Consider the following 25,466-nt stretch of genomic DNA (forward strand, 5'->3'; position numbering starts at 1 on the left):
CCTGGTCACATGCTATCAAAATAAAAGTAGCCTAATTATTTATTTCATATTTAAGCTAGTTATAAATCCCCGAGAGTAAATACAGATTCCAGGATGTAGCTGCATTCATTACAGGTTTTTTTTTTTTTTTTTTTTTACAAGGTAGCCTATATTTTTTTACTAACTCATATTAAAAAGGGATCTCCTTCTAATATTTTAAAAAGTTTTCAGAATCTGTTTCTTTCTTTCTTTTTCGATTTTGAAGAGTGAGAGCGATATAAACCTGTTCTTTATTTCCCTGCTCTTTTCTATTCAGTATAGGCGTCATTTCCTCGAAATTATCCACGGTTTTACTACAAACAAACAATTAACCACAAAAACAAAAAAAAAAACATGGTTGTTGGTTCCACAAATTAACCATGGTTTTACAATGAAAACACACACACACACAAAACGGTTTTGTTTGTTAAGCCATGGACCATGCAACCACAAATGATTGTAGGCTATCCTGTTTTTCTGGTTTGCAACAGTTACTTTAAGTGTCAAAACCGGACCTAAAAAAAAGAGGTTTTGACTCATTCATGAACTATGAGTGAAGGAGGAGTGTAAGTTTCGTTTTCGCCAAACAGGATCCTTCTAGGGAACAGAAACCTAGAGAATCAGTGCTGGCTTTATCAGACTCGCGCTGAGCGGTTTATTACCAGACTTCTGATCGCTGGATTCACTCTGCATCAGGACCACTGAAGGTAGGAGATAACCGCATGTAGAAGTTTTAATACCAGTTGTCGAGGTTCAAGTGCTTTAGACTTTAAGTGCATGCATAAAACTATGATGTATTTAGCAACCATAGCACATTAATCAGAGATTTTTTTCCAGCAATTTCAGGTAGGCTAATTTACAACAGAAATTTAATGATTGGTTCTACTGGTTTTGCAGAGAAAAAGTGGTTTAAAATGTACAATTTTGATTGAAACCACTGGTTCTTGAGACAAAGTTGTTCAGAATGAGATCCAACATATGATTTGAACATTGAATGTGTATCCAAGTGGTAGCCAAAGGGAAGCTCTGTGGATCTAAGTGTGCAGCATGTAAACTTCTGTACGGTTCAGTTGTGCAAATTCAGTTATTATGTTCTCTTGTGGACTATATGGAAAAATCAGTAATGCTGTTTAGCTTATTCAGGGCATCACAAAATAAAGAAAAAAAGGCAATTTTTATGATCCTCTTATTTTTTTTTAGAGATTAACATTTAGCAGATTCTGCGAGGTGTATGCAATCTTATAAGCATTACATTTTACATTTTTATTGAGATGACATTTACAGTAACAGTTTCCATGGAATAACTGTTCAAAAAGTTGTCTTCTTTTAAGAATTTGGAGAAATTGGAAATGAATTATTGTTTTTTAGTTACATTTTTTATCCACACAGGAGAATGTAAAAGAAGAACAATGAGTTCAGCATCAAGGCAAAAGAAGAAAAAGAAGTATGTGGTTTTATTCACTGCATGTTTTTGTAACGTCCAGTTTTGTTCCTGTTTGCCTGTGTTCCCTTTGCTAGTTTGTCTCCATGTTTTTTGGTTGAGTTCACATGTGTTCCTGGTTATGGTAATCATCCCTGTATGCATTTAAAGTCCCACTGAGTGCCTTGAAACGCGCAGCATTATTCAATGTGTTGACGTAAGGTCCACTGAAACATGAAGACAGGGCGGGGCATATCGATCAGCTCCTCCCCTTTTTAAAATAGCCAATAGTGTTTAGTTTAAATCACAGTTCAGCCAGAGCCTTGAGTTCGGTAAAGCCTCGGTTTCCTCCTCATCTCTAACCGTTTCTGCTGCTAATCCCCTGCTAGTCTATTCATAATACAGGGGGCGGAGCTTCAGATTCTAGAGAGCATTTAATTGGACAGAAAATCGGATGAAGCTGAAGTGCAGAGTGATGTCATCAAAATAATTGATCCATATTGACAGAAGTGAGAGACTATAAGTTTTGAATACTTATATCTTCTAAATGCAAATTGCACAAACTCACTAGTATTTGCGGATTAACTTAACACACTGTAAGGACATTTTACACATTGAAGGATCCCATAAATAAGCCAAAATAAGCTAGTAATTACTTATTATCGTGAATGTACAGTAAACACATTTAAGCCATTATTTACAACTGCAAATCTATTATTTTTGTGCAGTAATGTAAATGTACTTAGTTATATATTGCAGTGATTCACCAAGATTACAGGTTCCAATACGAAATGTCTTTTAATAATAAAGCAAACTCAAAGTGTAACAGTGTATGCGTGCAACAAACGCAAACATGAACACACACAAACATTAACCAACAACTGAGGAGTGAAACAGAGCAACTTAAATACACATTGATGATAAGATGATAACCAACAGCTGTGATTGTTAGATGACAGATGAGTGTCCATGACAACTGAAAACTGGCGGGAAACTGAGACAAAGAGACACATGGGAATGATGAAAACAAACTGAAAGTCAGGAAAACAGAAACTAAGAACAAACAAAACTGAATAGACGTGACAATAACATGAACCTTGACTTTTCTCTGTATGTGTTTTGTGCAGTTTGTGATAAACTTTACATTGTTCAATGCAGAAATAAATTTGGTGCGACGTCTCCACCATTCATTGATTACCTGAAAGAAATTTTGAGAAGGTACCCAGATGGAGGACAAATATTGAAGGTAGGCTAAAAAAAATATTTGTGCATCATTGTTAAATAGTATGTATCTTAAATATGTCATCGTATCTGTGTTTAATATTAACCCTGTAACGCACCAGGAGCTGATCCAGAATGCAGACGATGCAGGAGCTTCACGTGTGGTGTTTATTCATGATGAGAGGCATTATGAGACTCAGAGCCTGTGGACTGAAGAGCTCGGGAAGTATCAAGGTATTAGCATAGATATTATATAGAGACTAGATGCCCTATTGGCCGCTGGGCACTGAGAAATACGGCGGCCATCTTAAACCGGTCGTACTCCTAGTTTCGTTGCTTAGCAGCAGTTAGATTCCAGAGCACTGTGGAGCATTTTCCTGTTCTAATCGGCGGATCGGCCCGGGATTACTTTTCACAAGTAAATTTTAACTTTACCGTACTTTTGGTTGTATTTTGTGAATAGAATATTACCAGATAATTGAGAAGGAGCAAGGATCTTTGATATTACTGTACTGAACTCGTAGCCAGCTAACGTTAGCTAGCCTATGTTTACTGCATCACTCGGCATGGAGAGGTTGGGTAAAGTAATAATTAGAGCTTCACGGTTATCAGATACAAGCATTCAACGGCCCTGTAGTATAAACATATATACATATAGGTTATTTGTGTTTGCGCACGTGATATCAGGAAGCAATGTAATAACGTTACCTCTGTGTAATGTATTACTAATACACACGGCGATGCGCAAATCGAGTGTGTGTGTGTGAGAGAGAGAGAGAGAGTAAGTGTGTGTGTCACAAATCATTATTGTTTCTTCAACTTATTAAAATATCTTACTTAACTGCAACTATCTGTTTCTGCTTCTTTATCATATTTATAGTGTGTGATTTATAAAATACCGTATATCCTACATCACATATTTTGATTTTGGACGTCTGGTCACTTTATATCTTATATCAGAATATTATATTACTGTTAAGCCTACTATGAATATTAAAATATGCCGAACCATGTGTCCGGTATCATAGCTACATGAATGACATTTGCAGCAAAGAAACCCCGCGTGTAAATCAGTTCGGTATTCAGTGAGATATGATTAATTAAATGCGCTGACAGCTCATTGCACCTGCCATTCAGAATACACTGAGTGCAGCGGGTGACCGGTTTAAGATGGCGGCCCCACGGCTCGACCGCGCTATAGGCAGTAGCGGTCGATAGGGCGTCTATCTATATGATGTCTATGGGTATTTGTGTCATAAACAGTTTTAAATCAAACTAGACTTATAGCCCGCAACAAAGGATATTACAGTCTAGGGTTTCACATTTGTCCTCATTCATATGTCACAACCATGAAGAGATTTGCAACTATACCTTCTGCCTTTTTTTAACGGGAAGAATTTTTTTTTTTTTTTTACACTATGTTTTTATATCAAATCCAACTTTTTGGCAGCGGCTATTTACACTACAATAAGTGTAAATAGTAGTTAAATGCTATTTACACTTCAAATAGTGGCAGATAGCATTTGGACCTCAGTGTTGTTGTACATTACACGGTATGCAATAATAACATAGTGTAAATTATAATATTTATTAAAATTATTAAATGGATGATGCCTTATTGGGACAATAAAGCCGTCCCTACACCAACCCCTAACCCTAAACACTTTATTATTAAACACAACTTAGACACTTAATTTCCGCTTTTCGAATGTTGTCTTCATTTTTATTACATGCCTTTCCGATCTGATATGCGATGGGAAAAGGAAGTAGAGCGAGTTCAGCAAAAGGCGGATTGTGATTTCATGTCGATTTACATCAAAACTTTCTGCCACACACTTTACCCCTACACTATTGCTACTGTTAATAATGCAGTGATTTAGTCTGGCCCAAACAGACGTCAGTGGGCGGAGTTAGTGTAAATAGCCTCTGCCAACAAGATGGGCATTTTGCTTATCTTTCAGTTTAGTGAATAAAAGTGTATGTGTAAAACATCAGCCTAATGTGTACTGTTAATATGATTGGCTTAATTCAATGTGAATGTATAGGAGTGGATTAAAGCTCAATTGAAGCTCTGTAAATGTTGTGAGGATCATGAGAACTATTTCCATGGGAAAAAATATATCTGATTGTTGATTGGACATTGATGATAATTGGCAGCTTGACTGATTTAGGAGCAACCAAAATAATAAACTAGTTGAGACAAGGGCTGTCAAAATTGCTCAAAAATGACGTTCGAATATTCCCTCTAAAAAACAAAACACATATATTCGAACTATTCGAACATCTGGTTGTGCATTTTATCAATGCACAAATAACAGGACAAATTAATACAAAGAGACACAACTACTTGTATAGGTAGTTTATTTTCGTTTAAACATATTTGGCAACATATTACCTACACAAAAACAGGTAGCCTAAATCAACCAAGACCGCAGACCTCACTCTCGCTCGCTCGCAGGCACTCTCTCTCTCTCTCTCTCGCCCTCACGCTCTCTGCACATAGCGGTTTAAATGAACAACAACAATAAACGGTAACACTTTACAATAAGGGTGCACTAATAAGCAAATAATGCACAGATAATACTGAATTAATGATTATCTAAGCTATTCATTAATGATTGCCTCATTAGCCACTAGTCTGTCTGGTTAATATATTAGTTTATATATGAATTGTTATTAATTAAATATGTAATTGTGGATTAATTTCATAATACCTTATTTTATTAACTAATATACAGTTCATTCATTTGTTAATTACCACAATGAGCCTAATATGCATTAATACATTATTAATTACAGCATTAGTAGTGTGTCAATTACTACAATTACTAGATGATGAGTTAATAATGATGTGCCTCAACAAGTAAAGTCACAACATAATGATTGTTAGCTAATGATTAATTAATCATTAATGACCATCACTAGAGTTTATAAAAGCTGTTTATTAAACACTGGTTTCCAAAAACATTGTAGTAATTGACACACCACTAATGCTGTAATTAATAATGTATTAATGCATATTAGTTTTCCTGTATTATCTGGAAGTTGAAATATAAGGCTTTTGCTCATTGTGGTAATTAACAAATTAATTAACACTATTAGTTAATAAAATAAGATATTATAGAATTAATACACACTTACATATTTAATTAATAACAATTCATATGTGAACTAATATATTAACCAGACTCTTCATTAGTTGCTAATGAGGCAATCATTAATGAATAGCTTAGATAATCATTAGTAATACATTAATTCAGTATTATCTGTGCATTAGTTAAGCATGAATTAATGCTTATTAGTGCACCCTTATTGTAAAGTGTTACCCAATAAACAAATATTGAGCTGAGTATTGAGTTTTGTGCAAGCAATTTAAGGTCGCGACTCTTCTCCCAAATAATAGCAGGCTTCATTCAGTGATTGAAACAAATATTATTTACATTAATTGAAGTTTTACAGTATATAGAACCGACATTGAACTGTGCTGTGGTAAACATGGAACTTTTCCTTGACATGAAACGGTAAATAATCAAACCAGTGGAAGTGCATGAAACTGCTGTATCTAACCTCCCTTATTCATAGTACAGTAGCCTACAGTTTAGTAATGTTTCTGTTTGTTGATAGTGGTCGCAAAGCAGACAGCCACGCCTCTGCTAACGCGGGCGTGTTTTTCCACATTTGAATATTAATTTTCACCTTCGAAATTCAGTTTTTTTTAGATATTTATAGATTAGCATGACAGAATATGCTAATTGAAGATAGTTAACTCCACATCAGCAACATAAATTAATCAACTAACCATTCAGAGACGTCCTGTTGCTTCTACATGTTGTCACTTCTTCTTGTTGTCTCTTCCATCTTTGTCTGACTCCGTTTTAACATTAAAGGCAGAACAGTTTCTGTCATTTTAGTGTGTGTCTGCGTGAGGTAATCGCAGCTAACAACACACACACACACACACACACACACACACACACACACACACACACACACACACACACACACACACACACACACACACACACACACACACACACACACACACACACACACACAAGCTCTTGAAACCCCGCCCTCTGCAGCAGCTCATTTGCATTTAAAGGGCCAGGCACAAAACTGTGCGTTTTTGCAAATCCTCAAAAAGTGACAACTTTAACATGCTATATAAAAATATCTGTGGGGTATTTTGTGCTAAAACTTCACACACACACTCTGGGGACATCAGAGATTTATTGTACATCTTGTGAAAATGGCATTTTACCACCCCTTTAAAGTAGTTTGAAGTTTAAAGTAGTTTGAAGTTTGATATATAGATTAGTTAGAAAGAAAGAATAGTTAGAAAGAAAGAAAAATATTAGTTAGAAAGTTAGATAAATAATAGATAAATAGATAGATAAAAAATAAAAAATAGATAGATTAGTTTCAATGAAAGAAAGATTAGTTAGAAAGAAAAAAAGATTAGTTAGAAATGAAGATTAGTTAGAAAGAAAGGTTAGAAAAAAACAAAGAATGATTAGAAAAAAACAAAGAATGATTAGAAAAAAACAAAGAATGATTAGAAAAAAACAAAGAATGATTAGAAAAAAACAAAGAATGATTAGAAAAAAACAAAGAATGATTAGTTAGAAAGAAAGAACGAACGAACGAACGAACGAACGAACGAACGAACGAACGAACGAAAGAAAGAAAGAAAGAAAGAAAGAAAGAAAGAAAGAAAGAAAGATTACCATATTTTCCGGACTATAAGTTGCTCCGGAGTATAAGTCAAAAAATGCGTCATAAAGAGAAAAAAACATATACAGGTATAACTCGCACTGGACTATAAGTTGCATCTATTTAGAAATTTATTTCACAAAATCCAAGAACAGACATTTAATCTGGAAAGGCAAGTTATTGAACTATACAATAGCACACAGAACAACAGCTGAATAGTGTCCGGTGTGTTAGCGTAACACATTAACAGTTATTCAGTGACACAATAGCATAAAGAACATAAACCTGAGGCTGAATAGGCTAAACTAACATTAGCCAGCGAGTCCAACAAGTTACCGGTCAGCAAGTTCACCAAGCTCCCGATCTCATTCCTCAACACTGTACTCTTCATCCTCGGTGTCGCTTCTGAACAACTCCGCTAACTAGAGCGCCCTCTCGCGGCTGTAGACGGTAATGTTTTCTCTTGGTTAATCTCAGTCAGCATGAAGTAATTTTGATATAAGTCACACCTGACAATAAGTCGCAGGACCAGCCAAACTATGAAAAAAAGTGCGACTTATAGTCTGGAAAATACGGTAGTTCGAAAGAAAGAAAGAAAGAAAGAAAGAAAGAAAGAAAGAAAGAAAGAAAGAAAGAAAGAAAGAAAGAAAGAAAGAGAGTTAAAGCTCTAGGAGGAGATAGAGTTGTACATTTAGGTTCAGAATAATCATAATAATAAGTTTATTAGGATTTAATATATAATAATAAGTTGATTTGTCTCTCTCTCAAGCCAACTTAATTAGACCCACTTTGCCATTAATAACTGTGCTTCTCCTAATTTGAAAATCTCCGGTCACCAGTATTGTGTCTCAGAAATGATCTGAAAATAAGGGTATTTATTCAGTAAATACAGTATGAGAGACATAACTCATTCTTATCTGTCATATTTGACCAGATACTGAAAATCTTTACTGTGCTATAGGCAAAGTGTGTCATTTTCAAAGTTATTTGGCCATTTTTGTATGATCATCTGTTTGCATCTTTGATCTGGCAGGACCGGCTCTCTATGCCTTCAATGATGCAGCGTTCACAGAGGAAGACTGGGAGGGAATCCAGAGAGTTGGCAGAAGCATCAAGCAGGATGATCCCACAAAAGTCGGGAGATTTGGGATCGGCTTCAACTCCGTTTATCACATTACAGGTGAAATACACTACATTAACAGATTGGCTCTTATAACCGTTTGGGGTATTCTACTTAGTGCCTGCTGAATCCTACAATAGCACTTGTTGATTTATGTGGCGATAACATCACAATATGCCAGTTAATTTCTTTTTAAATTATATATATAACATTATATATACAAAGCTAATAATGGTCACAATAACTTTTGTAATTTTTGTGTTAGTTGTAATTTCAGATTTCTAATGGTTAGCAAGGGGTAATAAAAGTTGTCAGCCACCGCCAGCGTTTTTGATAATTTTTTACAAAAAGTTCATGGCGCCCAGAACATTTTGTCATAGGAATATTTGACCAAGCAATATATCAAATGAAAGATCAGAGCCTCTGCTTTAAAAAAATAAAAGCTTTATTCTAGCTTCATTCATTCTTTTTTTATCATTATTTGAATGTGGGTAAGTTTCATAAAAAAAATAAAAATAAATCTAAATTATTTTGTTTTCAAAGAACACAACGTGCACATGCAATGCTTTTATCCCCCAAGTTATGATCTCTAGATTCTGTACTAGTTAAAAATATGTGTCATAACGCCCCCTACCGTATAAAAGTGAAAACACAGAAAGCCAGAACATTTCATCAATGGCGGGGAAAGAGTTAATATTGACTTGTTGTATTGGGCAACATTTTAATAATTGGTGCATCCTTAATTATAGGCTATCAGCACTCAGTGATTGTTTAATAATGACTTCATTGACTGACCTGGGGTCTCATTTATAAACATGGCATACACACAAAATGGGTCTGGAAACGTGCGTACGTCACGTCCCACTCAAAGGTTGTGATCTATTAAAAACAAATAGATGGTACACTCTAAAAAATGCTGGGTTGTTTCAACCCAATTTTGGGTCAAATATGGACAAACCCAGCCGTTGGGTTACATTTTTAAATTACATTTTTAACCCAACGTTTGGGTTTGTCCATATTTGACCCAAAATTGGGTTGAAACAACCCAGCATTTTTTAGAGTGTACGCCATGCGTACGCATATTTTGGAGACACCGATGGTGAGCTGAGGGACTGACGGCAGATGAAGGAAAACCACTTTAAATCCTCATTATGAGTCCTATTCATATTCATAAATACAGTGCATGTTCACAATAACAGTTTAAATAAATAAAATAATCATTTTAACTATGTTTTACATCTGATTTGCACATTTAAATTAAACATGGCATTCTCATTAATGGAGTTAAGAACTTAAATTACATGAAATCATTACTGAAAAGTTACAAAACATTTTTTTATATTCTAATAAATGCAATGCTTTTGAACACTTTTCCTGTGGCATGCTGTGTTTTAATGTGTTGACTACAGCGAGGATTGCTTAGCGCATGATAACAGCAGAACTCATGGTCTAAGAAAACATTTTCACGCAAATAATGATCAATAATGATCAATAATGCACAATACGGCCTATCTGTTTCCTTTAAATATATAAAGCAATTAAAAATACAATTTAGCCAGTGGAAAAGATGGAGGAAAACTTTCTCTAAAAATTTATTTTATACAATTTTGATTTATTTATTCAAAAACAAGGCAAATATATAGACTACTAAATTATTTTTTGCAATGGAATGTGACGGCACATCCATATTTATATAAAATATCTCATATTTTCCTAATGTCTACCATTAAACACTGGGTTTTATAAATGGAGTTTTAGAAGTCAAAATATTTTTTTGCGTATGCCATTTTTGGCTTTCTAGCGCACGTACACTTTTAGTAAGGATCCTACGCACAGTTTTATAAATGAGACCTCTGATCAACTGCAACATCAGTTTTTACAAATAAATGCCTCTCAGTGTACTTGTGGTGTTGGATTCTGACATGTAAATTGGCACTACGCTGGTGACGCTAACAATATTTATAATTATTATTATTGTTTATTTACAGACTTGCCATGTGTATTCAGTTCTAAACACCTGGCCATTTTTGACCCACAAAAGAAGATGTTTGGAGATGATGAAGAAGGCTATCGATGGTCTTTAGATGATGAAGAGGACAGAGAGAGACTTTTGAACTTGAGAGATCAGTTCCAGCCCTTTCAAAATGTGGTCAGTCATGTCATCAGTTGTTCCTGGGAGAAGGTCATCAGTGAGGAGCAATACTTCAAAGGAACGCTTTTCCGCTTCCCTCTGCGTAATGAGGCTTCTGAGATCTCAGATAACTTGTATGACTCCACAAAAGTTACACAGCTTTTTGACAGTTTCATTGCTGATGCAGACATCAGTCTTCTTTTCCTGAGAAATGTGTCATCCATTACTTTGCTGCATATTGACACCAATGGTTTCTGCAGCAATAGGTTAAAAGTTTCGGTGTCAAATCAATTTGACTCTGACATTTCTCATGTCAAGCAGGAATCATTTGACAGAAAAACTTGTTTCAAAACAGTATCACACATTCCCCATCAAATGGAAGAAACAAGGTCCCAGTGGCTTGTGACAACTTGCCTTCTGAAAGACGGATATAAACCAGAGATTGACTCTCTAGCCAGTAAGCTGAGCTTCTACCCTCAAGTTGATGCAGCTTTTCGAATAGATGAAGACAGATCACTTTGCAATGGCCGACTCAGTTGCTTTCTGCCACTTCCAAATAATGACTCAAACAAAACTGGGCTTCCCATTCACATCAATGCTTGCTTTGGCCTGACAGATAATCGGAGGTTCATTAAGTGGCAAGAGGAGGATCAGAAAAATGACGAGTCTGCAAAGTGGAATGAGCTACTTATAAAAGATATTCTTCCTCATGTATATCTTATGATGATCCTGGATGCCATTCAGTTATCCAGAAACTCAACTCTGCCTGCTGCCACTGTGTACAATCTTTGGCCTGACCTATCCAAGACTGTACATAAAGACAGATGGCATGAAGTTGCAACAGACACTCTGAAGGGTCTAACTGAATACAAGATCTTTCACCTTGCCAGAGATGAGAAAATATGGGTGTCTCCCTCAGATGCAGTTTTTCCAGTTAACAATACATGTAGTGACACAATGTCTGCAGTGTCAAGATTATTGATTGCTGAAGGAGAGAACCTGGTCACAGTCCCAGAGCATATTTTGAAAGATGTTCAAGAAATCTTTCCTGAAAGTGATACCATGACATGGGTGACTCCATCTTATGTTAGAGATGTCCTTCACAGAAGTAAGGCTGAAAACATAACCGAAGATGACAAATACTCTCTTCTTGAATTTGCTCTCAGTGATGAGAAGTACACAGAACTACAAGGTCTTAAGCTTCTGCCTCTCAGTGATGGAACCTTCACTTCATTTAGCAACCGAGAGCAGAACACTGTTTTGATCGACAATGAGAAGTTTCCAAGGTAAGGTGTGATACAGTTGTCTCTTTCCTACTTTAATTGTTTAGCATGTTTATATTGTGTTTTCAAAGTTCTAATAATCTTTTTTTTTCTTTTTTTAGAACATTGCTGCCATTTTGTAAAAAAAGATTTATACCCAACGATCTGAGCCATGTTTGCACTATGCAACTAAGGAAACTAGCAACAAAGAGTAAGAAAACTGTTTCATATATTTTATTGGGAGTGCTTATAAGATATTAAATTAATATCATGCATGTTTATGAAATTTGGTCTTGATCATTTAACTTTTTTTCAGACATATACAACATAATCAATTTGGATGCTAAAGACGTTGTTGCGCTCACCAAGAAGCACTTACCCATGGACTGGAAGGTGACCCAAGGTCATGTGACATGGAAAACAGCAGAAGATCATCATCCCCCAAAGAGCTGGCTGGCTGAATTCTGGAAATTTCTTGGCAATGAATTGAAAGTGTTAAACAACTTTATTGATGTGCCTTTAATACCACTGGAGCCAATACAGAGTTCAGGCAATACTGTACTGTTAGCAAGGTTGCAGAGTAACACAACTATGATTTTTCAGAGTAGCACAGTGTCTAGCTTGTCAGATCATGTTCAGAAAGTGTTAGGAATGGTGGGGTGTACAGTCATAAAAAGAGATGAGTGTCTTAGACATCATGACATTGAGAGGTATGTTCTTCCTGCTTCACCAAGAAGTGTTCTACAAGTCTTTGTGAACTCACACAGAGATCGGGTCATCAAAGGTATTGCCTCAGCTTCATCAGAGGAAAAAGAGGAGTTGAAAGTGTACCTCTCTTCTTTGGATTCTCTCTCAAATGCTGAAAAGAACTTGCTTTCCCTGTTGCCAATCTTCAGAATGATGTCTGGGAAATATGTTGCAGTTCAATCAAAGCAAGCAGTTGTTTCAACCACCAAACCAGCCATTCCAAAAGATCTGCCAATGCCTGAGACCATTGTACAGTGTGCAAATGAAGCTGATCGCAGACTTTTGACTCTTCTGAATATTGAACTCTTGGATGCAGCTAAGGTGGCTGTTCATTTGGTTGATTGCATTGAGGCAGCATCTTTCCAAAAAGGTGAGGAACAGACAGTAATGACCTGGATATTGACTAATGGTAGCATTCTACTCTCACAAAGTGAGCAGCTTCTTGCGAAAACCAAACATCTCAATTTTATTGAGACAACTCAGGGAGAACGCAAACAAGCCTCAAACGTTTTTGATCCAAGAAACAGGACATTTCAAGACCTTTTTGAGGCAGATTTCTTTCCCTCACCTATTTACACAAAGACAGAGGAAATGCTTCAGAGTTTGCGGCGCATTGGCCTAAGGACAGAGCAAAAACAAATATCAACAGAAAACATACTCCAAGTCATAAATCATACTGAAAAGCTTTTTGTCCACTCACCAGACAAGGCATTCAAAAAAGCACATACTCTTGTTCGAGTCCTGAATGAGAATGATTTCCTTTCAAAATTCACCAAGACACAGATAGAAGAGCTGAAGCAAAGGCAGTGGGTTCCCTATGAAAATCCAAAGTTCTTGAATGAAAGCATTTGTAGAAATCTCAAGAGAGGTCTGTATAAGCCATCTGAAGTAAGGGATTCAAAGTATTCTTCAATTGTTGGATATGTAATGCCACTTACCTCTGAGCTAACAGGACATGTCTGCAAAAATCTTGGACTTTATGAGCCCCCTCCTGTTGAAAAAGTCTTGGAGAACCTCTCTGCACTGAGATCAATGGTCAACCCAAATTCAGATTTTCAGCTTAAAACCGAGCTGCACAGTATTTACAAATTCATGCAAGACAATGTGAGAAATTTCACAGATTTAATGCACACAAAAAGCATCCCCTGGATTTGGAATAAAAGTGAGTTTGTCTGTCCAGGAGATATAGTTTTAGCCTATCCTCCTGAACTGGATCTAAGCCCCTACATCAAGAAAGTGCCTGAAGAGTTTTTGAAATATGAAAACCTTCTAACAAAATTTGGTGTGAAGAAAACACTGTCTGATGAAGACATTGAAGACATACTCCACGACATAAAACAAAGAATTGACTGCAGGTGTCCTCCTCATGGAGACTTGACAGAACTTAAAGTGTCAATCGCCATTCTTGACTGGATGCGAAAGAATGAAAAGCTTTTAAAGGACAGTACCCCTGTGCCTGTCGTGGCACAAAGTCAAAACTTTACTCTGCAGCCTTTGTCCAAAACAGTCTTCTGTGACATCAGTGCCGAAGGACTTGATGACCTGATACAAGACAATGAGGAGTTCTATGTCATTCATGAAGAAGTTTTGCCAATCACTGCAAAATGGTTGAAAGTCCCATTCTTAAGTACTCGCATCTTAAAACTACAGTTCATACAAGCAGAGCAAGGCTCGTTTGGTATAGAACAGTGTGGGCAATCTGAACCAATTACTCAAAGAATTAAAAACATTCTTAAAGAGTATGATGAAGAAAGTGACATTTTCAAAGAACTCTTACAAAATGCTGAGGATGCTGGGGCAACCACGTGTAAATTCCTCGTTGACTTCAGAAAGCACAAAGACCCCCCTGAAACACTCTTTGATCATGGAATGGCTCTCTGCAATGGACCATGCCTTTGGATCTTCAACAATGCGCTTTTTTCTCAAGAAGACTGGAGAAACATTGTAAAATTGGGGTCAGCATCAAAGGAAAAAAAAGTTGAGATGATTGGAAAGTTTGGGCTTGGATTTAATGCTGTTTACCATGTGAGTGATATTCCTTCGATTTTGAGTGGAAAAAGCCTTCTCATACTTGATCCCAATGTCACCCATTTGGAAAAGCACATACTCCACAAAGGAAAACCAGGAATTAAACTTGACCCATTCCAGGAACGACTGTTCAAAAGGTTTCCTGGTCAGTTTAAATCTTATGATGGAATTTTTGATTGTGATTTGTCAGTGCAAAGCAGCGAGAAATCTTACAATGGCACCTTGATTAAATTACCATTTCGCACTCTGGAGGAGGCCAACAAGTCAGAGATCAGTTCAAAGGTATATGATGAGGAGCGAATTGGGAGTTTTAAAAATCATTTGACTGACAACTCACAAACACACCTACTGTTTCTGAAGAGCATTACATCTATGTCCCTCCAAATTGTCCCTGAAAACGCATCGACTCCTCCATGGAATAATCAGATCCAGACTCCTCTCAAAATATCCAGAGAAGTCATGAATTCATTTGCTGTCTCAAATGACAAACGTCTCCAAGAGATCGAGAACACCTTCAGAAATAGTGGTATCAAATGCCAAAACAATATTGATGTCAACAAAGCACATATTGTTAAAATAGTTCAGGATAACTCTGATAAATCCCTCACCCAGTACTGGCTTTTGTACTCCTGTTTCGGGACGTATGATTCTTTGCAAATGTTCCAAAGAAGAACTGAACAAGAACATGTCTTTTCATTTCCAATTGGAGGTATAGCTGTACCTTTGCATAAAGTGGCAAAAACGAATTCATGGTCCCCTGATGAAAGCCTGAAGCATGAAGGCCAGGCTTTTTGCTTTCTTCCTCTCTCAATTGAGACAGGTCTTCCAGTCCATGTCAATGGAACTTTTGCAGTCACATCTAATAGGAAAAGCCTATGGGAAAAAGGAGTGAAGTCTGAGTGGAACAAAGCTTTGATGAAAGATGCCATAACATGTGCTTACATCACTACACTGCTTGAGCTGAAAAAAATGGCCCAAAATGGACATATCCAGAACTATTCCTTCCATACATTCTGGCCTAACACAGAGACAGTTAGCAAAGCATTTTTACCCATGGTTGAGTCATTCTACTCAGCAGTTGTGCAGAATGCCAATGGCAAATCTCTGGAGCTTTTCAGCAATGGACATAATTGGTGTTCTATAGACAATGTGAGATTTCTGAATCCAAAAATTGAGGAGAGCCGAGTAGTTGGAGACATTGCCATAAAAGTTTTCTTGAGCTTGGGAGTTTCATATTCCAGTGTTGTTTCTCTCCCATCATGGGTAAGACAGAGTTTCATCGATTGTGGCTTCAAGTTAGAGATCAAACAGAGAACAATCAACTGGCCTGAGTTTTACAAAATTGTTTTTGAGAACTTGAGTTCTGTGGATACACACAGCAGAAATACTCTTGTGCTGAATGCCATTGACTTGAATGATCCTGCTGTTGATAACCTACTGAAAAGCTACCCTTGTATTCCAACACAGAGTTGTAAGAATCTTCAATTAATCAAGCGACTTGTGAATCCTTCTGGCAAAATGGCTTGTTTGTATGAACTTAAGGAAGGACGCTTTCTCGAAGGAACCGAAAATGACTTTCTCTCACCAAAAAGGATTCAACGACTTTCAGATTTGGGAATGCTGAGTGACCACCTCCCTTTAGAAGACATCATAGAAAGAGCAGGGACGATATCCAGTGTTTGGCAACTGGATAAATCTGAATATCGTAAACGTCTTCAGTGCCTTGTAGAGTCAATGAAAGACTCATCAGAAGATGTGAATTCTCTGCACTGGCACACACTGTCTCAAATACCATTCCTTCCTGCCTTAGTTCCTTTAGTTCAGCAAAACAAGAACGCCACCGTTCTTAAAAAACCCTCTGAAGTTTACAATGACAGTTGTTACAATTTAGTAAGCATGACAGAATTCACAGTTGATTATTCAAACCTCCAAATATACAATTATGATCCAGTTCTCCAAAAATTGAGAGTGCTGACAAATCCACCAGTTGAGACGGTTCTTCAGCAGCTGTTAAAAGCACACCAACACTGCAATGCAATAAAAAAGACGGCTATCTTCAACATTGCCCAGACTTGCTATGAATATCTCAACAATTACTTGTTGGAACAGAAAGATCCTAATCCCATTATTGGTCATGCAAAATCATTTCCATTCATTTTTGTTGAGGATCACTTTGTAAATGTGAAGTCAGTGGCCAGAAGTGAAGAATTTGAGGAGAAACCATATCTCTATGTGCTTCCAGTCATCTTCTCCAAGTTTGAGAGGCTTTGGGAATACATTGGAGTCAACAAACAATTCACAAAAGAGCAATTTGTTTCTGCACTTGATGAAATTAAGGCTTTAAATGGATCTCAACCTCTTTCCATGTCAGACCTCGATAAGTGTGTCGCAATACTCATAAAAGGTCTATACAAATTCAAAGATGAAAAGTTTACAAACTGTCTCATACCTGATAAGAGAGGTGTGTTGACATCTACTAAAGAGCTGAGATTTAATGACAGCCCATGGATGCCTGTCTCAGCTGGTGTCAAGTTCACCCATGATCTGATACCTCGGCCTGTGGCCTGCCATTTTGGTGTAACAACAACAAGACATCATACTCTGAAAAATCATTTAGTCAGTGAGTTTTCCCTTCATGCCAAAGAATTTGGACAAACTGAGAAACTACCTGTCCGAATAAAAAATATAATTGATGCATATCCATCTAAAAAGGATATTCTGAAAGAGCTCATTCAAAATGCTGATGATGCAGAGGCAACAGAAATTCACTTTGTGTGGGACAAAAGAAAACATAAGACAGAAAAGATATTTGGAAAGGAATGGGAACTGGTTCAAGGCCCGGCTCTTTGTGTGTACAACAACAGAACATTTTCTGATGATGATCTGCGAGGTATTCAACAGCTGGGGGAAGGAGGAAAACATGGCACTTTAGGGAGAACTGGAAAATATGGACTTGGCTTCAATTCTGTGTATCATCTGACAGATTGTCCATCTATCCTGACCGGTGACAAATGGCTCTGCATTTCTGATCCAAATCTAAAATATGTGGAAGGTATAACAAAACAGTCCCCAGGCTGCATGTTTTCAGTTGATGATGAATTAAAAACATCTTTTGAGGATGTTTATCATACATTTCTTCCAGAAATGTTTGCACTCAATTCTGGAACCATGTTCAGGCTCCCTCTCAGGACAGAGGAAATGGCAGAACAATCTGAAATATCTAGACACACCGTCACAGACCGTGACATGAAAGAACTTTACTATGCCTTGACTGAAGATCCTGAAGGACTAATTCTCTTCTTGAAACACATCACAAAAATACAGTTCTTGGAGATCAGTGAAGATGGAAAATTGAAAAAAGTTCCTTTCCTTATTGAAAAAAAACACACAGAGAAGAGCATAGTAAGTAAGGACAACTTTCACAGACATGTTCGAGAATCCCTGATGTTAGGAACAGCTGAACCCTGCAAAACCATCTATGGCTTGCAAATCTCATCTGGAAATAACCAAAGTCAGTGGGTCATTGCAGAGTGCTTTGGCTTTTCAAGACAAAACTATGAGGGAAAAAACAAGCAAGGTAATTTTAAAGTTCCTCAAGCTGCTTTGGCTGCATGTAGGAAAAGCTCATTTAACTTCAAATTTACTGGCAGGGCATTTTGTTCTTTGCCATTACCTGGAGAAACTGGTTTACCAGTTCATGTGAATGCAAATTTTGAAGTAGATTCTTCTAGAAGGGACTTGTGGAAAGAGGATGGTGATAGTCTGAAGACAGAGTGGAACCAGTCACTGAAAGTAAACATAATTTCACCACTCTATGCTGATCTGCTGTTACATCTGTGTTCAGTCATGAAGACGGATACACCTACAGCTCTTGTATTCCTCAACTCACTGCTAGAGACTTCTTGCCTTAATTACTTTCCATGCATTTCAGAGAAAGTGAACAAAGGCTGGCATGAGATGATCCATGAGGTCTATAGATCAGTCAAAGAACTTGATCTTCCTGTCATACCCACTGTACATGCTGTTTCTGTTGAGTCATCACATCTTTCACAACAAAAATACACAGTTAACTGGTGCAGTACATCTAAACCATATTTAGAAAATTGTCCATATTTTACAAGTAATGACAACGATGGCATTTTTGAAATTTTAGACGATACTGGGATGAAATTAGTGCCAAACACTTTTAAATTGCATGAAATAAAAGCCAACTTCAAAGCAGCTGGTGTAAATGTGACTGAAGTCAGCGCTTCAACTGTGATGAATTTCTTGAAACAAAAAACACTGAATGATCCTTCCCAGACAACTAGTGGTTTGCCTTTGCCCATCAACCAGACCTTGATCAAAAACAAAAAAAGATGTTCAAACCTTCTGAGCTTCTGCTTGACAAATGCTGATGAGAAAAATGTCCATGACCTCAATGGGCTGCCTCTTCTCCTCACAGAAGATCAGATGTTAAGAGTCTTCGACTCTAAATCCCCAAAGCTGATATCAAGATTTAACTGTCTTTTCCAAGGACATCAGGAAATGTTTGCAGACAGTTATGTCAATAGAAGTCATCTCCAAATTCTGTGTCAGGGAAAGTTAATTAAGGACTTAACAATTGACATCGCAGCAGCGTATTTGAAACCAGAACTTGCTCAACTCCTCAGTCAGTCATTACCTGATCAAACGTGCCAGCTTTACAAAGCGGAGGCAGAGACAATACAATGGCTGAAAACATTATGGAGCTTCTTTGATGATCAAGATAAATTATACAAAAATGAAAACACGAATGTCTTCAGTGAGATAAAAAAGCACTTTGATGACAGTCCTATTTTACCAGTCATTTGTCCCAGTCAAAATAACACACATTTCTTACAAACATTGGGAAACATATCAAAAGTGATTCTGAAGGCAGATGAAAAAATAGCTTCCATTCTCATAAATCTCGGGTTCATGAAATTAAACTCCATTGGTCCCATTCTTGATCTCATTTTTGACTTCCGTCTCAAGTATATGTATCCAGAACTCCTGCAAACAGGAGACAGCAGTGCTGTTTTAGAAGAGGTTTATCATGTACCTCATTCACAATTTGAGGAGCTTTCTACAGATGAATGTGTAGATCTTCAACGCTTCTTACAGAATGGGATCAGAGATTCCAAAAAGAAGAGTGGACATGTGGGTATGCTCAAGTCCTTGCCCCTGTTTGAGTCAATAACCGGAAAACGAGAAAGGATTGATTTACACAAAATGATTTTCATTCTGAATTCTAAGCATCAGAATGACTTTCCAAACCTCTACCATGTTGATGGATGTGACAGTATTTTCCTGAAGAACACCTTGGTCAACCTAGACTTGGCAGAATGTCTAAACATACAGATTCTAGATGATCTGGAGTTCTGTGTACAGTTTATTCTTCCTTCTGTGCACATGATGAAAGAGGCCAAGCTTCTTGATTTAATGCGGTTTTTAGTGGAACTTGGATCAGTGGACCCCAGGATTGCCTCTGCATTGAGAGATGTCAAATTTATTCGAGACATCCATGGCTCTCTCCAGGTGGCTTCATACTTCTATGATGACAGTGTATCCCTTTACAGTGCAATGCTTCCAAAAGAGAGATTTGTGCCAGAGACGTTTTGGGAGACTTTCAGAGATAAATGCACTGAAGCAAAGGTTAGGGACAATGTCCAAGGTAAACAAACTAAAGCACATCTTCTCTTAAAATGCCTTGGATTGAAACATGAAGTGTCTGATGAGGAAATCATTCAGTTTGCAAAACAAATTGAAGCTGAAACAAGAGGCAACACTCCTCTAGATGTTCTTAAGAAAAGATCAAAACTTTTGCTCAGGAGTGTTTTGTCAAAGAGTAATGACAAAAACTCAAATTTACTAAACAGAGTTGCTAACATGAAATTCATCTTCCCAATGCAAATTCAGCAAAACCTTTGTGATTATCACAAGGCCTTTGCTCAAGAGAGGGAAGTTGTTGCAATCAGTGGATCATTGATTGACAGAGACACTGATCACCATTATCTGATATGGACATCTATGCCAATTCTACCTTCAGAACGCTGCTCTCCACATCACATAAAGAAAATGAAGGATGTCGGAGCCTTGGAGACTCCACCCCTTGGACAAATAGCTGCTAATTTGAAAAACATCTGTACGTCTCAATGTCACACTGACACATTATTGAAAACAAGAAACACAGTATTTAGCAAATCATATGCATACCTGCAGTCAATCATTTTTGACCCCTCTCTGTTCTCAGACCTCTCCATTATTTTGGTGGAAAACGGGGCAAAACTTGTAAAGGCCAAACAGACAGCACTTGTGCTACATGATGATCTCGAGTTTAGGCCTTATTTGTACCGCATTCCATCAAAGTATACAAAATTTGAAGATTTCTTTAAGAAGATTGGTGTAAAGGAGAGGCCCACTGTCAATCAATATATCACTGTTCTTCAAGAAATCTATTTTGATCGTTCTGACAAAGACAGCCTTCAGGCAAATCAGCATAAAACTGTGAAGCGTGTTGTACAACAGCTGTTTTGCCTGCTGAAAGAGTATCAGAACAAAACCTCTTTCCAAAACGACCTACTTTATCTTCCATCAACAGATGGAAGACTCTGTGAATCCAACACTTTGTTTTTCAACGACACAGTCTTCCAGCCTGCAAGACTTGAGGGTCCTTTGGAAGTCAAGCTGACATTGCTGGAAAAATTAAACTGCTGTCATCTTGGAAATGATCATTATGAACATCAAACATTGTTGCAGTTACTTCCCCTGCAAGTTCGCCCCAAGTTTCTCTCGGATGTAGTTTCTGAAAATCTGGAGGAAGCAAGTGTCCAATATTGCGATGAAGGGGAATGTGAATTTAGGGGCTGGTTTGACAAACACTTGTCTTCTGCTGCATTTCTTCATGGACTAGTCTGTCTCATCAGAGAAGAGAGCAAAGGTGGGGTTTCACAGTCTGAAGCTGCAGGAAAGTGTGAAGAAATCTTTTCTAAGATTCAAATTATCTGTTGCAAAACTCTTCAGACTGAACTTCTGTTAAACCATGAGCCACTTGAAGGTAGTAAGGCTGAAACAGAGGTTTATGTGAAAAAAATGCAAGATGGATGCACTTTCTACTTGAAACACAATGATGACATGGTCCCCAAAATAGTAAATGAAGCTAACATGTGTCTTACCAAAGAAATCAATGCTCTTCTAAAGAACTGTCTGACCACCTCAAGCCTTCTGGTCCTTGGGCAACTTCTGCTGTGTGATAACATGGAGGATGTTGAGAAAACCTTGGCAAAGCATGGCATTCATAACAGTGGCCAAGAGGAAGGACACGATGCCTTACCGAAACCTGGATGTCTCATACCTGAAGAATGGCATGACTGCCTTGATATGAACTTCCTCAATAACTTTGAAAGTGGAGAGTATGTTGGCTTCAGCAAGGATGAATCCGGTGAATATTTCTATGCCATTGTTATCAACCGACTGGATCATCCATTGGGACAAATGAGACAATTTCCTGCCAGATATAAAATTCAAGTTGGCAGTGATGACTTCATTGAAGTAAGCTCTCTTGACCTTTACCAATTTAAACGGGAAAAGAAGGCAACTGTGTCAACAGGGTCCACTTGCACAGATATAGAACGTCTTTTGACATCCAGGCCTCCACCCAACACAGGGTCCACTTGCACAGATATAGAACGTTTTTTGACATCCAGGCCTCCACCCAAAAGAGACTTACCAGAGACATTTGAAGAGATCAAAAGAGAAATTGACCAAAGCTTAAATGAAATCTGGAATATGTCAAGTGAGGACAAACAAAAAGCCCTTAAACGTCTCTACCTCCGTTGGCATCCAGACAAAAACCCAGGCAATGAAGAACTTGCCAATGAGGCATTCAAATACCTGCAGAAAAGAATTGAGGAACTACAACAAGGGAAAACTACACATAGCACATCCTCAACCTGGAGAGACTTTCGAGATTTCTATGACTCGTGGAACACAGAGGCACGAAGACACAGGAGGGGACGCGAGAGGTTCTATCAGAACTACTCCAGAAGACACTATAACTTCTGGTCATACCACAGAGAAACACCAAGGCCAAACAGAGGAGAGGCAAAACGCTGGCATGAACAGGCTCAATGTGACATCAGAGCAGCTCACAATGACACTGGAGGAGATTGCTCAGAGTGGTGTCTGTTTAAGGTCCATCAGGCTGTGGAAAAAGCCCTGATAGCAGCAATGTACAGTAGAAGTGGAGAACATCCCAAAAACTGCTCAATAACTAGCCTTGCTCAGCAGGTGTCCCATTACAGCGCACAGTTGACTTCTTTACCAAACTCTGTGAGGCAACTGACTGAACTTGGTGTTGATGGCAAAAAAACTCAGTATCCGAACTATCACCCATTTCCTCACATTCCAAACAAGCAGTTCAGCGTTGATAATGCTAGAAGTGCACTAGATATTGCAACAAAGCTTTTGGAAAAAATAGAGGAATACATTTCTTGAAGTAGCTTGAAATTAACAACTATGTTCCACTGAGACGATCATGAGGATCTTTTCAAGTAAAAATATATATATATATATATATTTTAATCTGTTTAGTACTGCTACCATGCATACTCAAAAGTTCTTAACTCTTTGTAATCATATTTTGATTATTCTAAGTCTGGTTCTCTTCTTGCTTACTATTATAGCCTATTTAACATTTATATTATTGTATTCTGGTATTCTTGTAGCAAACAGTAGAGCAATGCCGAGTTAATGGGTTTGATTCCCAGGGAAAGCATGAAATAAATGTATATCTGGAATGCAATGTAAGTTACTTTAGATAAACATGTCTGCAAAATGTGCAATAAAAAGGACATTAGAATTAAAATTTCAATGTCAATCATTTAAAAGCATAGCTTTTATCAAGAAATATTAACAGATGTCAAAAGCTGTCAACCAAATATTCACTAAATGACAGAACTGCAAATAAAATGAACATTAACAGTCACACAATCATCCTGCGATACAGATGCTGTATGTGCTTTACAATCTTTGCAGCAAAACCATTTCTTGGGTCTATTGCAATATAAAATATTACATGAATAGTGACTCATGTTGTTCTCCTTACTGTGTGATCAAGAAATTAAAAATTCAATTTGAGCAGCATCTGGTTTCCTCCATGCCACTGCAAAACCCATGCCAAAAGTATTCATATGTTTCTGGTGTTCCAGTAATAACTTATTACACAAATTCTGTACATAATTACAGCCGGCATATCGCCTATCCTTTACGTAGCGAGCGCAATACAAGAAAGCAAGCGTTGTTAGAAGTGATCTATACAGTGCTGGCCAACGCGGTGTACATTGCGTCTGAAAATATAAGCAATTATCACTCTTTAACACAGTAATGAAAAGAAGAATCAAAAGCCCTCATCTGCAGTGGTCAGTTTTTCCTGAAATACCTTCTAAAAATTTCCTTCTGTTTTAACAAAGTAAGGGACAATTATACTTTATTTTCAATCAGTAATATGTAGGAGCCTAAAACTGTCACCTTCTGCAGGAATATAAGATACACCACACGTGAATGTATTTTTTTTTTTTTACTGTATGACCAAACAATCCAAAGGGATATGAAAATATTTAAGGTAATGGTGTGAAATCAAATGCATTACACTAATTTACACATTTTATTTAATTTCACATGGCCTTGAAAAGCCAATGGTCCTGGAATCTGGATCCCGCTTTTGACATCAGGCTGTCCTTTGCCCATTGATGAGAAAATAATTGATATTACAAAAACTAAAACACAAATATTACAAAATGTGACATGAAAAAGTGTATAAGTCACTTGTTTTTATAAAGTAGCAGTGTCCAACAGTGACACCCGCAGGTGAAGTTACAGCAGGAGGCCGTGTCTCTCTTGCCTTCTCTGAGCTCTATTGACTTAAAGTCCCCCTGTAGTCAATAATTTTATCCCTTAAAACTCATCTTTGATCACCCAAATTACTGTAATGATATGCAGACTCAAAGGGAGAACAGTTAAACACGTTTATTGAAACAGCTGTGAGACAGTCAAAACAGGCAGGTAACAGGATGTAATAGAACAAGGGTGATGATATGTAGGATGAGAATAACAGTCTTTACTTGAATATAGTTGAGTGATGAGTGAATGAAGAGAATGGATGAAATGCACACACCTCAGTAGTCAATGACCAGAAGGGAATAACAGTAACAGGAAAATACCTGGAGAAGAGGAAGGATGACTGTGGCGGTAGAGTGGATAACGTAGAAGGCACATTAATTCTTGGTAGGAGTGTAGACAATCATGATAGTAGTGTAGCGAGTAACAGTGTTGTATCCACTAGAGAGAACAGACAACGGCTGCGTTCTAAACCGCATACTCACCGAGTAAGTACTTAATTTCAATAAGTACTTACTTAACGAGCGCTAAAAGAGTAGGTACTTTATAGCCAATAAAGGCAATATCCCAGGGCACGCAAGGAGCCTGGACGAGATGGGATGCTACCATCAACAGGCGTGTTACCTGGGCGGATATCTGGAGGATGCCTCAATCCAGGCTCAGTTTCCTGTTGAGGGCGACCTACGACACACTTCCATGCCCTAGGAACCTCACGCTGTGGTATGGTGATGAAGTAGGCTGTCATCTGTGTGGGAGTGCCAAGGCAAGTCTCCGACACACCTTGTCAGGATGCAGAGTGGCACTGACCCAGGGACACTTCAGGTGGCGCCATGATACAATCCTGACGAAGCTGGCCGAGATCCAGGAGGGCTGTAGGGTGGCAGCAAACCAGTCACCAGCAACAGAAGA

The 25,466-nt window shown here is 37.7% G+C and overlaps 2 protein-coding genes across 2 annotated transcripts in view; one reads left to right on the forward strand and one right to left on the reverse strand.

The window, feature by feature from the left end:
* LOC307001315 (uncharacterized protein) overlaps nucleotides 1-25,466 on the reverse strand; it is a 67,969-nt gene that overhangs the window by 13,353 nt on the left and 29,150 nt on the right. The gene's annotated exons all lie outside the window — the stretch shown is intronic.
* Nucleotides 625-23,538, forward strand: LOC307001326 (sacsin-like). The gene is made up of 8 exons (XM_079617661.1): nucleotides 625-725; nucleotides 1,408-1,462; nucleotides 2,597-2,684; nucleotides 2,782-2,893; nucleotides 8,406-8,552; nucleotides 10,481-11,909; nucleotides 12,008-12,096; nucleotides 12,202-23,538. Exons 2-8 carry the CDS (start codon nucleotides 1,428-1,430, stop codon nucleotides 23,154-23,156), a joined length of 12,855 nt encoding a protein of 4,284 aa, XP_079473787.1. The 5' UTR covers nucleotides 625-725; nucleotides 1,408-1,427; the 3' UTR covers nucleotides 23,157-23,538.

Source organism: Phoxinus phoxinus (assembly GCF_949152265.1).
Source record: "Phoxinus phoxinus genome assembly, chromosome: 7".
Classification (NCBI taxonomy): domain Eukaryota; kingdom Metazoa; phylum Chordata; class Actinopteri; order Cypriniformes; family Leuciscidae; genus Phoxinus; species Phoxinus phoxinus.

Bases quoted from the DNA above. Each gene is read 5' to 3' on its own strand.
- LOC307001326 (XM_079617661.1), top strand. From the start codon at position 1,428: ATGAGTTCAGCATCAAGGCAAAAGAAGAAAAAGAA. The intron at 1,463-2,596 runs GTATGTGGTTTT...TGTTCAATGCAG, and splicing joins AGGCAAAAGAAGAAAAAGAA to AAATAAATTTGGTGCGACGT. The intron at 8,553-10,480 runs GTGAAATACACT...GTTTATTTACAG, and splicing joins CTCCGTTTATCACATTACAG to ACTTGCCATGTGTATTCAGT.